At 29.7% G+C, this 14,903-nt stretch overlaps 1 protein-coding gene across 1 annotated transcript; it reads left to right on the top strand.

Annotated features, from left to right (window-relative positions):
• Positions 3,325-8,276, top strand: LOC109356932 (metallophosphoesterase 1-like). The gene is made up of 4 exons (XM_019600576.1): positions 3,325-3,607; positions 5,642-6,240; positions 6,883-6,969; positions 8,002-8,276. Exons 1-4 carry the CDS (start codon positions 3,356-3,358, stop codon positions 8,243-8,245), a joined length of 1,182 nt encoding a protein of 393 aa, XP_019456121.1. The 5' UTR covers positions 3,325-3,355; the 3' UTR covers positions 8,246-8,276.

The following is a 14,903-nucleotide window of genomic DNA, read 5'->3' as shown; positions in this document are numbered from 1 at the left end:
CATAAGTCTTTTCTAAATGTGGATGCTTTTTCTTGTATAATCTTCCCGCTTTTCACCTTTTTCTCTCTTACATGTTGATTTTTTTCACTCACTGTTTTTTTTCCTTTCTTCATTATACTTTTTTTCTCACTCTATGACTTTCTCTATATAATTTTCCTAGCCGGGTTTTTCTCACATTTTTGGTTTTTTTATATCCTACTATGTTGTTTGTAGCACAATTTTTGTAATGTACGAATTAAATGGTGGTTATCTAATTAAAACGTAACTGCTCAAAACTACAAGGTTTTATTAATAATTTCAAAAGTAATAAATTAATTAAAATAAAATTGTCCACGATCAAAAGTTTTCTAACTACTGATTAAGAATCTAATAAATTAATTAAAATAAAATTGTCCATCACTAAAGGTTTTCTAACTACTAATTAAGAATCAAACGGTCCACGTTTTAAGACATGTACAATAACAATATTTTTTCCATTGGATAATCATAAAAACACTTTAATAGAGTACAAGATTTTTTAGATGTCCCAAAACTTTGACAGTTTGATTCTTAATCAGTAGTTAGAAAATATGTGGTCATCCACATTTTTATTTTGATTCCTAAAAGTGACATTATTGGGAGAGACAATCAGACATCTAAAAAGAAATATCATTTATAGTACCCAAAAAAATGTTTTATTTAGCTTTAAAATGTACCAGACCATCATTCTTTGGAGAAAAAGTTATGATTCTACAAAATCTAAAAAATTATCACAAAATCCATAAATGGTTAAGAATAATTATTTGACTCTAAGAGAATAACCAAAAGGTCTTTTTGTTATTTGAAATTTCATAATTTTTATATATTTGTAAAAATGTAAATAATATGTCATACAAAATTGAGTATCCACACTAATAAGCCTTAAATTATATTAAAACTTAAAATTAATTATCAAAGCAAGACCTTCAACTAAAAAGCAATAAAACTTATCTATATTTTTTAAGCTTCCAATCCTCATTGTCTTCAACATTTTCCGTCTTTATTAATGTTGATTTCCTCATTAAACCTAACAAAATCAAGGAGAGACTCTTATTCCATAATGATTACATAGACTAGCATGGTCATATTGTGTCCGTCACAACAATCATGTATTTGAGCGAGGGTTGAACTATGACAGTTAAGAGGGAAATAGATTAGACTTTATCTTAAACATGTCGTGCATATATTGTGTATAACATCTTGGGCCTTGTCTGTTTAAAAACTAAGGTCTATATTTGACGTGATTAAAACTTATAAGTCTATTTAAAGGATTATTATGATATAAGACCTTTAAATGAGACAATAAATCTAACTTTAAACACGCTAACATACATACTTTTAAATAGGCTCATCTAACCATAGCAATTATATTATATTTTTGTAAATATTTTTTATTAAATTTAATATTCAGTAATATTAGTTATATTGAAATAGTATAATATAAGTATTATAATTATGATGAGGGGTCCACTTACTCCCCGTCCTAGCTATCAATTCTAAGGAAATTTAATAGTAAGAATTAGTGAGTTGATCTAAACTATTAGAGTTCCCTAGAATTGAAGGGTAAGATGAAAAAAACTTACTCTTAGAGTAAGTAGATTCTCACTCTATAATTAAATAGGTTAGCTTATTAGGTTTAATTTACTTTTTAGATGATTTAAAGTTTCACATGTTGAGCTAAAGAAAGCTTTTAGAAAAGCCTCAGCCTAGTCTATTTACAAAAAAAAGTCTTGTCTATTATATTATAGATCAAATAATAAGCCACTAACAACCGATATGTCATGTTTCCACCCTGCACATCATGCATTATAGAGTTGCCAATATGAATTAGTGATCTATGATCATGCTTTGGCCCACAACATTGAGTTCATGTGAAGAGGTTCGTTTAGAAGGCTATGTATATTATGTAAATTCTAATAATGTAACCTAAACATGAATCGTTATTCTTTAATACATAGTTATAGCAATTCAATGCTCTCGAGGAAATAAATATAATTGGTCAAACATGATTAACAAATTTCTTTTATTTTATCTCTCTTTTACTTTATTTTCTTCACTATTTTATTGTTCGTGTGTTCTCAACAATATAATCATACAATCCACACTCAAAGCTTCAAGAAATGGTTTTCTTAACAAGTAATAGACTAAAAGTCAAGAATTAAATGAAATTTGTCAACAAGCATAGAAGTTATTCTATTATACAGTTGCATCTCACCGATAAAATAGTTAGTTGAAAGCATCTACAATGGAAAGGAATTTATTTTTTAAGTTTAAAATTTATGCATTCACAGTATAGAGTTTTTTATACTATTAGTATATCATTCATTATTGATTTATATTACTTTTATTTAAGAATCAAATAATAATTAATAAATGGAAGATAAGTTACTGACAATATAAAACAGATATACTGTTAGTATACACATATTAATTTTTGTTTGTTTGTTATTTTGCTAATTTTGTTTAAGTTTTATACAAACATTTTTCATCACATTGGCGCAAGTCAGTACACCACTACTTCTTAGATGAAATAGTATCACCTATACATGGATTAATAAGTTTGATACCCGATTTATTTTTCTTAAGAACAAGGCGCTGTATGGTATTAAGAGAAAATGAAGACTTTGTTTACTTAAGAAAAATTAATTTAGTCCTTAAAAAAAATTAATTTAATATTCAAATATACTAAATTAATTATTTTAGTATTTATACTCAATTTTAAAATATTTAAAAAAAATTAAACTTCTCATATTTTCAACAATCAAATTAGTTTATATGAACATTTTGGAGGAAAAAAATATATTTTATATGTTATCGTTAATAATAAAAACATAGTCTAGTGGTGTGAGATCTTACTAAATCCGCAACATGATTAAATGGTCAAAAACTTAATTCCTAAGAGCGACCATTGTTAAAATGGATAATCACGTACTCTGAAAATGATTAATTCCTTTCTTATAGAATAAAGTGATACTATTAGTATTAGTAGTAGAAAAATACATTATATTTATTGAAATAAAATGTCAAATGGGGAAAAGAATTGTAAATTTAATGTGGAGACTCATCAATTTTGATGGCTCTTTAAAAGAAGTCAATTTTGGTTTTAACTTTTAATACAAATAATGATGATATATTCTTACAAAATAGAAAATACAATATTTATATATGAGTACAAAAATTTATATACCATTATTACATTATTTATAATTCATGTAAATTAATGCGATGGATAATGTATAAATTTCTTACATCTTTTTGTTCTCTATAAAAAATGATGACTTTTAAAGCTAAATAATATACATTTGTGTAACTATTTCACCCATTTTGAGTTCCAACTATGGTTATTGGTTTGAGAGCATTGTCTCTCATTGCAATCGCCTCTCTCCTTGTTTTCGAAGAATGGGTTTCAACACCCACTTGTAAACTCATTCCTAATAAAACCCTTCATTTTCCTCAATTTCATGATCATGATGATGATAATTCAGATGAGTTCAAAGTCATGATGGTAGCTGAACTTCTTCTTTTGGGCTCTGAAGCTGGTTATGTTAACCAATTCTTCAGGGATTACTATATGTCCAAATTCTTTCGGGTACTTACTTCAATTTTACTGTTTAATTGATTTCCGGCTGTTTTAAATTGCACTCTGCAACTACGGTTACGATTTCGGGGTGTGACTGCAGTTACGACGACCATATTTTTTTGCAATTGTGTTATGACTGCGATTTAAAATAATGACGCTTTTCTGTTATGCTTGTGTTTAGTTGATTTCCCGATGTTTTAAATTGCACTCTGCAACCATAATGTTATGATCTCGGGTTGTGACTGCAGTTGTGGCCATATTTTCTTGAAATTGTGTTATGACCACAATTTAAAATAATGATGCATTTCTGTTCTGCTTGTATTTAATTGATTTCACGGTATTTTAAATTGTACTCTGCAACTGTAATGTTGTGATTTTGGGATGTGACCGCAGTTGCAGCCATATTTTCCTGCAATTGGGTTCTAACTGGGATTTAAAATAATGATGCTTTAGTTAAGTGACTATGTAATTTCTGAAAGAAAAGTGGTGCTAGCTATGTTAAGTGAGAAAGCGAGTTTAATTTTTCAATATTTGCTTGTGATTGTTTAAGATATGAGCTTGAGTCACATTTCTCAGGCAAGAAGACAGGGTGAAAGCTCTATTTTACCATGTTTCTGAATCACTTTCTTGCCTTTTTATGACATTTTCAGTATCCTCCAACCCCAACACTAATTCGAAAAAATGGTATTGGGTGAGCACTGTGGCACTGTCAACTAGTGGCAGATCTAGGATCTAGGGTCGGGGGTGCAACTTGCCTTGAGTAACCCAAAATACATTAGAATATGATTAATCAGGGATGCAAAAAATATTACTTGGGTAATATATACAATTTGTTTCTAGGATGTGCACAATATTAACTATAAGGATAATATATACAATTTTTTCCAGGATGTGCGTAAGTGGCTCCGCCACTGCTCTCAAGCCATTTGACCAGAACACTATTCTCTACTCTTGTCTTTGATTTTTAGGACGACTTTGTACTGTTTCCAGTGACTTGCTTCTGTTTCTGGGGACATTGGCATATTTTCCATGACCAAATTGTCTTATTTTCTTATGCTGTTCTCAAATAAGGAATTACCTATTATTTTGAGTGCTTAGAATAGACTAGTCACTAGTACTTACTTTTGTAAGCCTTACATAGAGAGGCTTAAAGTGTTTGACTTATATTGGATTTCAGTTATATTGATATTGGATTTCAGTCATGTCATACTTCTCTTTGGGTTATATTGGATTTGAGTATGCCTTTAATTTTGTGTATTTTTCTATTTTTGAGTATTTAAATGTCTCAATAGCGGCCATCCCAATAACTGTTATCCCGCTATCCTGTTTTCGGGGCCAGCCACTCCGCTGTGCTATTTGGGATTGACTTTTTAGGTTTGTGCATACCAATTAAGTATTATAGTTTTTCTAGTTTTGTTGTTTCTTCTAGTACTCCAAAATCTCTTTATGACATGTTTAGATTGATGGAAATGGATGAAATGGAATGATACCAGTTCGACTGTTTGGACGGTCTAAAATAGAATGGAACTTGATGGAATTCCATTCCATCTAATACCTCTAGTTTTCTTCCTCCCAAAGTAATGTTTGAGATAGAATGAGATGGAATCACTTATTATTACTTTGTTCCATCATAAAATATCTAAGCAATGTCATGATAACTTTGTTCCATTCAATTCCACATTTCCACCCATTATTAAGTATCCAAGCTAATGGAAATTAGATGGACACAGTAATGTTTAGCAGTTGGTTTCTGGAAATTGATAAGAGTTCCTTAGTATTAAAAAAATCCCCATAGTTAAAGCGTGATCTGCAATATCAATTGTGCATTTATGCTTGAGTAGTACAGTACTTGATTAATGTGGCTTGTGTTTGGAGATTTATGATTGCTAAATTTTGCAACCTCTTGCAATATTTTTGTACTTCAAAAAACCGTGCTAAGATTGGAATTCTGGTTTACTTCATTGTTGAATTTGTGCATTGACATCCATGTATGAATTTCATTGCATCTGGCCCTTTTAATTTAACAATGGACCAACTGGCCAGAAATCTTTTGAAAGTTTGAAGCCTGATTTGCTTCTTGTCTTGGGAGATGTTTCTGCAAAAGGTTCGAAGTTGACAAAAAGCAAATGGACATCGGTACTCCGTCAGTTTCACACAATGTTGGGACCCTTTGTTGGTCTTCCGTTCCATGCAGTTCTCGGCGATCGGGATATTGGAGAGTGCAGTGATCTCGATGCAAACAAAGTTAATTGGATTTCTCACAAATTACCAGGACTGGATCATTCTGGCTGCGGTGCATTTGAAATCGGTAACATCAGTTTTGTCACACTGAATGCTGTGGCATTACTTTGTGGTAACAGTAGTTTACGTTTCGACATTGAAAAAGCAATAGAGAGGGAAAGTCTAGAACTTCACGTGGGAATGGCGGACACAAAAGCTGCAATAAATAATTCCACCAATTTTGGAGATGCGGACTATAACTTCGGCTGGAGGGAGAGCACTGTGTTACCTGGATCAGGCCCTGTACTTCTACTCCACTTCCCTTTGGACCAAACAAGAAATGAGCATTATGATGGCATTGATGCTATTAAGAGATCTTCTAACACCTTGATAGACGGGTTAAATGTGGTGCCAAAAAGCAGGTTAGTGAAGATCCTTCATATGAATCAAGTACTGTTCATTTTTTATATTCTTCTTGCAACTTGTAAGTTCCTGAGTGATGTTTCTCTAAGGGTCTGTTTGCAAGTTGGATTTTGGAGGGGAAGGAAGGGAAATGGGAGGCTTTGTAGCCATCTCACCAGTGTACTTCATAGCTCTCAAGCCTTCCATTTCCCTTCCTTCCCCTCCAAAACTCAACTCGCAAACAAACTCTAAGTAAACTGGTCAGTATATTAGATTATAAAGTCCTAGTATTGTGTCATCTGTCACATTCTTACTTTTCTGTATAATGACAACTTGATAAGGAAGAGCTTATAATTCCATGTCGCCCGATTGCTTTTGTAGGACCTTCTTTAAATTACGCTCGAATTTCATCCTTACCCCTTTAGCTGAACTAAAATTCACATGAATTTTGAGAATTTGGATAAAAGAATGTATTACATAGGTTATTTCTTTTGTTATACTGATAATTTCATACTGATTAATTTGTAGGCATTAGTCAATACTCATTCTTGTGGTGTAACGTTCGACCTTCTATTTCACAATTAATACAGTAACAAAAACAACCAAGTCTTTTCCCGCTAGGCGGCTATTTTACCATTAATGTGAGACCTTTTTTGCATCAGGGAACTCATTGGGGCTGGTCTCTACAAGTCACTTCATACCCTCCCTCTAAATGCTTCTGAATACATTTTGCAAGCTTTGAAGCCAAGGTAATCAATCAAGTGATTATTTAATTATGAGTTTATGTTGTGTGTTCATATCACAAATACTTGCTTGTTCCCCATTCTTTTTCTATCATTTATATATATATATATAGAGGAGAGATCCGTTTACACCCAAGTTAAGTTACACTCAATCTCAGTCTTTCATTTTCTTAGATCCAATGGACCAAATGGCTGAAACTTAGAAGTTATTTAAGATTTCTATTTTCTCTCTTATCACTTATTGCACTTATCCATTTGGTTCATTGGATCTAAGAAAATGAATGACTGAGATTGAATGTAACTAGTGTAACTTAACTTGGGTGTAAACAGATCTCTCCTAATATGTATATATATATATATCGTGCTTAAATTTCTCCTTGTTTTCTACCTCATTTTGTTAGTATAACCTACTTGCCAATGGATATTTTATTTTACCATTGTCCTATTATTAAAGGGTGAGGTTGGCGCAACGACAAAGTTGTTGCTTAGTGACCATAAAGTCACTATTTCAAATCCTAAAAACAGTATCTCTACTTGCAGGGTTAGGTTGCATACATCTACTCTTCCCAGATCCCACTAAATAGGAGCATCATACACTATGCCACCCTATCATAGTCTTATTATTGTCTACCCGAATTTGTGGCAAATAGTTTGCAACAATAACTCTTGATTATCTGGTCTTGTGCATGAAAGCTGTCAGTTTGTATTCTCATATTGAATATTCATATTAATCGATGTCCATATATGGTTAGCTTTATCTCTTAGTATTTAGACCAATGGAATGGTGCTCAGATATTGAATTTTCTCACTATATTCTAATAATGAAAAAAAAAGGTGAGCTTAGCGCAACAGTAATGTTGTTGCTCCGTGATCATGAGGTCACGAGTTCAAATCCTGAAAACAGTCTCTCCATTTATAGGATAAAGTTGGGCATATCTACCCTCCCCAGATCCGACTAAGTGAGAGCCTCGTGCAGTAGGTCGTCCTTTTTATTCTAATGATGAAAAAGTATGACATGGCTCTGATTATTGTTTGCAGGATTATTTTCAGTGCTCATAGGTATGCATTTTCTGATCACATCCATTTGGACAAAACTAGAGAGATCAGTGTTCCAGCAATGTCATGGAATGCAAGAGATGACCCTGGATTTGTGATTGCTACTTTCCACAAGACAAGAAGAGAAGTGAGCATAAGCTATTGTTCTCTTGCTAGGGAATCTCATATTTGTATAGTTTATATATCTATGATGGTATTATTTTGTTTTGTATGTTTAAAAGCATAGGAGAGAGTGCTGAGTTTCACATTATTTGTTATCATTGTTTGTACACTGTAGAATCTTCAAAAATGTCAAATTAGTCCTTTATTTTTAATATTCTATTTTCTTTATCTCTCACTAAATACACAATATTATTATAGTGCGTATTTTTATTTATTGAAGCAGCGTATTATGATCAAGATTAAGATCCATTTTTTTCTCTCTTTCATCCATTATAATTGGTTTGGTTGGTTAAGCTTCTATCAAAATAGATGGTTAAACTTTGGATGAAGTTGCTTCTGCCTATGATGGTTAAACGTCGGTATTGCTTCACATTCTGATTTCAAGACTTGGAGATGAAGATTTGCTCACCAACAAGAGGAGGTTTTAGAGTATAATCATCATGATTCAATAGAATCATTTCACGCTTGGAATGCTTGATACATTCTAGTTTGTGGGGGAATGTTAAAATAGATGTGTTTTTGGTTTTGTATAATCAATTAACAATATGGTTAACCGATTATCTAGTTAGTTGCTTCAGTTAGTAAGACTGAGTTTTGTTTGTGATTTCTTATCTTTTAGTATAAAAGGTGATTCTTACACCTTTGTAATCATAATGACAATGATGAGAAATATTACATTTCAATAGAGTTTTGATTCTCTATTCCTTTCTCCTTCCTTCTTTATGTATTCTTATTCATTTTTTTCTTTGTCATTCATGCATAACTCTACCATTTTAATATAGACTTACCATATCCACTATAATCCTCCTCATTTATTTCCCAAATAATACTCAATCAAGCAAGGCTTCCCCTTTTCACCACTACCTTCCTCCATGCAAATGAGACTCCCACTTAAGTTAATTCAATTTTGATTTTTTATAAGTCTTCTTTTTTATTCTCCAATTCTACCCAAAATTTGATAAAGTTTCCGTACATAATCCTAGGTTTCCCAAATTTTCACAACCTTTAAAACAATCTTAAAAACAACAATCATATATAAATTATGATTCTTAATTTGATATAGTTCAAAATCTCTTATCGATATACGTAAATGAATTAGTTCTTTATCAAAAATAAGATATATCATTGGTAATATAAAAAATGCACAAAAGTTTGTCCATGGAATTTAGACCTTCCACCTTTCGAAATTTAAAAATAAAAATAAAAATCCAAATAAATTGGGACATTTGTTAAATAAAAAGTTCATTTATGCTATTCTAGATAAATACAACTAAGTGACAGTGACAATTCTTACATGTATTTCACATGAAGAGCTGAATTTGGATTGTCGCGTCAAGTCAATAAGCATAAAGCTAAGAACCTTTTTTAAATTCCCAAAGGCATTATATAAATAGAGTTTATGTTGTAGGAGGAAAACTTCATGAGTTAATTTTAAGTAGAAATGAAGATCATCTGTCCTATTTTTTTTGTATTTTAATGATGTTTCAATCTAATTAAATAGTGTTACTTAATTAAAAAGAAAAATTATTAAAATAAAAAATAACTTTTTTATATTACTTTGTAGAATGTGATTAATTTAAAATATCATGATATGAATTTTTTTAGCATATGATTCTTATTCCCCTCTTGAACTTCTATGCAAGAGTTAGGTCAAACATAACATAACAACAACATATAATCTTTTTCAGGGTCAGAGCATTTTTTTTTAAAGGCTTGATTTTACACACTCACTTTTTACTGTTTAACTAATCAAACGAACTTTAACGGTCATCAACTCAACATTGTGTCATTAGAAATTTATAAATAAAAAATTAACATTAAGCAAATAAATTTCTCCAATATCTCAAGACATGGGATACTAATTAGTTTTTCAAAAAAAATTAGTTTGACCCACTTATCAAATAGTTCTTGACTATCATAACCATACTATACCCACCATTTATATTAAAATATTGGGCATGATATAAGACCTAAAATCTTACAAGTATGTACTGGTAAAAACTATCTAAATTTCTAAAATGGTCTATTTTTTTTATCAAAATGTTAGTAAAGATGATCAAATACAATACCACACCATATATCTTTAAAACATGATATATCATCAAAAAGTATATTTATTTTATCAAATAATACTTACTAATTAATTATTTAGTTTTTAATATTCATACTAATATATATATATATATATATATAAGGTCGAGTATATCACCATATCAATATACTCATATCCTTGAGTGGTTTGATTATAGATAGATAACATATACTATCTACTATTCTTTTTATAAGAATGTAAAGGGCTTGGGCTATTACTAAAATAGCTATTCCCTTTGCTTGACACTTGGAATTTTAAAGGATAAATATGGTATTGCATCTTTTATTATTAAAAAAAATAATAAAATAATTTTAATGAGTAAATATGATGTTATTTCTCTCTCTTTAATGTCTCACTTTTTACACCATCCATTTCAAAATTTCTTTTCTCCACCGTACACCCATCTTTTTCTCTCTCTCTCCCTCACTTTATCATCTTCCTTTTTTTACCTACTCAAACTTCTTCCTTTTTCTTACTTTCTTCTTCCCTACTCAAACTTCTTCCTTTTTCTTACTTTCTTCTTCCTCTTAAAGGTTTTTTCTTTTTCTTACCTTCTTCTCCTTTAGACTTCTTTCTTCATCTTACTGAAACATCTTTTTTTCATCCTTCCTCAAATTTATTTCTTCATCCGGATCCTCTATATTTTTTTTCTTACTAACAAGGTAACATTTTTATTTAACAAGTTAATATTATTTTTTATATCAAAAGAGTTTTTGCATGTTCATTTTGTGTAAACTATTATTTTATTTTTATTTGACCGAAAACAAGTATGCATTTTCATTTCTTTAACGTATATTTATTGTGTATGACTCTATCCCATTTGTTCAGATTTTTAGATCTGTATGTTTTTTTTACAAAATGTTGTATTAGCTTTGAGATTCTCTGTGATTTTCTTTGTGTATCCCATTTTTTTCCACATTTTGTCATTTTAGGTTAATAATCATAAGGTGTTTGATGAAATGTCTGAATGATTGTGGTTTATGTTTTATGTTTGTTTAACATTTCTTATGTTAAATAAGATCCTGAAAATTTAAGATTGTGTTTAACTAGAGAGATTTGTCTTTGTATCTCTATGTTGTTGGGTGTTGGTACTTTGATTTCATTTTGAAACCTTATATTAGATTGTTAGCATCTTAGGGAATATGGCTTCAGATCAAAATATGATAAGAAAATTATATTTATTAAACATTTCATTTCGAGACTTAATGTTTCTGGAAATTGTTAGACTTCAAAATTGTTGTCTATTTTCTGGCTATATCAGGAAAGAGGGGGAATACATAATTAATGTCTAATTTTTATGATTGCATAATACAATTTTTTTTATAGTATAGATGTATAAAAGAATAAAAGAACAATTGGATTTCTGTTTTGGGTAAATTAATGTACAATAGTTCCACTAGATTGATTTGGAACCTTGAAAAGTACCAATTTAGAACCTGTGTAACCATTCAAAGTCTCCAACATTTGCTTGAGTTCATTTTAATATTTTCAGTGTTAATGTGATCAATAGTAATGCTGCTTTCCTTAGATATGACATTGAATATTTTTCTATCTTTTCAACAGGTTCGCCCTAACTTAGCTGATCTCGCTGTCTTTGGGTTCTAAAACTGATACGCTATCTGAAAGCCAACAAGGATATGGTGGAACACACACATATTGGTGAGTGGTACACGATAATGGAGAGTGTTGTGAGAGAATCTTCAAGGATTAAAGCATAAATTGGGTCAATAATTATAAGCATCAATTTTATTTTGTTTATTTTATTAATTTGATAAATTATATGGTAGGTATACAAGAAAGCATAACTTTATTTTATTTTCTTTATGCTATTCATTTTTAAGTATATATATATTTTTTTCTATTTTACATGTTAAACTTTAGGAGAATGTATTGATTATAGAACTTTAGACAAAGCTATTTCACATTTAGAGATGGAATTGACTATTGTAAGGGTAGTTCATGAGTCTATACAAAATGGCTCTCATGCTCTAGAAGATATAACCATGATTGAATCATCCTGTAAGAGAAGTACATGATGGTGGTAGATATTAATACTATATTTAGCAGCTAGAATGTTCATATTATGATCAATCTGCTAGAATGTTCATATATGTTCCTCGAATGTCCATGTTTAAAATCAATATAATTATTGCATTTAATTAATTTAAGTCTTTTAGCAAATTTTAACTATCTTGCAGATATTATTTTGTTCTATGTGATTTTCTTTGTGTATCCCATTTTTACATTATTTGTGTATCCCATGATCATTCAACATACTAAATCCAAAATTTCTTAACTAGCTTAAAATTTATGGTCTTCCTAATTATAAAATAAAGTTGAAGATTGTCACTCATATAATGTTATTAACAAATTTAAACCAATCTGAAGGATTATGTAATGATATAAAATTGACTATCACTAAATTGACAAAGCATGTACTCAATGCAAAGATCATATCAAAAAATATTGAAAATGTCATATATATTCCTCGAATGTCCATGTTTAAAATCAATATAATTATTGCATTTCATTAATTTAAGTCTTTTAGCAAATTTTAACTATGTTGCAGATATTATTTTGTTCTATGTGATTTTCTTTGTATATCCCATTTTTACATTATCTGTGTATCCCATGATCATTCAACATACTAAATCCAAAATTTCTTAACTAGCTTAAAATTTATGGTCTTCCTAATTATAAAATAAAGTTGAAGATTGTCACTCATATAATGTTATTAACAAATTTCAACCAATCTGAAGGATTATGCAATGATATAAAATTGACTATCACTAAATTAACAAATCATGTACTCAATGCAAAGATCATATCAAAAAATATTGAAAATGTCATATATATTCTTCGAATGTCCATGTTTAAAATCAATATAATTATTGCATTTCATTAATTTAAGTCTTTTAGCAAATTTTAACTATATTGTAGATATTATTTTTTCAAATACTAAATTAAGTGAACTACTTACAATATCAAATGCCTTACCCCAACTACACTAATCACTTTAACAACATGCACTTATATTTTAGCTAAATAAATGGTTTTAGTTAAATAAATTCTTTTAGTAACAAATGATTTTTTTTATTAATCTTTGCATGTGAGCTTCCATGTTTTTTATGTCCTTGGGAAAATATCATTTGCTAAAAAATTAGTCAAGTCTAAGGTATTTTTCTAATCTCTCTCTCTCTCACACACACACACACATATATATATATATATGCATCTAAAGGACATGGAAAGCATATTGAGAATAACTTCTTTATTATTATTGAGGATAAAATATCACAATCTAAATTCAAAATACATGTACTAAGTCTTGACAACTTTGTTTGCAACATTCTTTACGGGTTTGAACTTGCAGACTTATTGAAACAATCAAAGTTAATTATATGGGATGAAGTTCCAATGACACATAAGTTTTGCTTCGAGACACTTAATTAAGGTCTTGGAGATATAATGATTACGACAACAAATGACTTCATTTTATTCAGAGCAAAGATTGAAATTTTTTGAGGTGATTTCAGACAAATCTTGCCAATGGTTCCAAGAGGATGTTGTTAATATCAAAAGCCTTACCCCAACTACACTAATTTAAGTCTTTTATTAATCTTTGCATGTGAGCTTCCATATTCTTTATGTCATTGGGAAAATATCATTTGCTAAAAAATTAGTCAAGTCTAAGGTATTTTTCTAATCTCTCTCTCTCTCACACACACACACACATATATATATATATATGCATCTAAAGGACATGGAAAGCATATTGAGAATAACTTCTTTATTATTATTGAGGATAAAATATCACAATCTAAATTCAAAATACATGTACTAAGTCTTGACAACTTTGTTTGCAACATTCTTTACGGGTTTGAACTTGCAGACTTATTGAAACAAGCAAAGTTAATTATATGGGATGAATTTCCAATGACACATAAATTTTGCTTCGAGACATTTAATTAAAGTCTTGGAGATATAATGATTACGACAACAAATGACTCCATTTTATTTAGAGCAAAGATTGAAATTTTTTGAGGTGATTTCAGACAAATCTTGCCAATGGTTCCAAGAGGTTGTTGTTCAGATATTATACACGTAACAATCAATGCATATATCATTGATATTAATGTGTAATTTTAACCCTTCCAAAGAATATGTATCTAGAAAATCGTGACAATGCAATATAAATCACCAAAATGTATCCTACAACTTATTTTACAATGTTTTCTAAACTTTTTCTTTAATTTGTAACAATTCTTTATTTATTTAATATAATAAATTCAACAACATCTAATTCGCCAACAACTCTACACTGACAATCAAATATATCAATATCATCTTTCATGGGCTCACTAACATTTTTATTAACAAATTATGCTTTTACTTTTTAAATAAATTTACGCAAAATACTAGGACTGTTCAAATATAGACTAACCCAAAAGACAAACAAAAAACTTGTCCAAAAAACTTAAACCCCAAAAAGTCAAAGTTGTTTGGATCATATTAAACTGATTTTTAGAAAAATTATTTGTTTGGTTTGTGGTTCCAATTTTAGAAACTAGACCCAACCATTGCTAATTATATACACATAAAATGAAGAATATTTCAATTCTAAATCTAA

Source organism: Lupinus angustifolius, chromosome LG09 (genome assembly GCF_001865875.1).
Source record: "Lupinus angustifolius cultivar Tanjil chromosome LG09, LupAngTanjil_v1.0, whole genome shotgun sequence".
Taxonomy (NCBI): domain Eukaryota; kingdom Viridiplantae; phylum Streptophyta; class Magnoliopsida; order Fabales; family Fabaceae; genus Lupinus; species Lupinus angustifolius.
The sequence above is the reverse complement of the archived record's forward strand: the minus strand, read 5'-3'. Positions and strand labels throughout refer to the sequence as shown.

Coding starts and splice junctions, on each gene's coding strand:
- LOC109356932 (XM_019600576.1), top strand. CDS start 3,356: ATGGTTATTGGTTTGAGAGCATTGTCTCTCATTGCAATCGCCTCTCTC. Junction 6,241..6,882: donor AATGTGGTGCCAAAAAGCAG/GTTAGTGAAGAT, acceptor TTTTTGCATCAG/GGAACTCATTGGGGCTGGTC. Junction 6,970..8,001: donor TTGCAAGCTTTGAAGCCAAG/GTAATCAATCAA, acceptor TATTGTTTGCAG/GATTATTTTCAGTGCTCATA.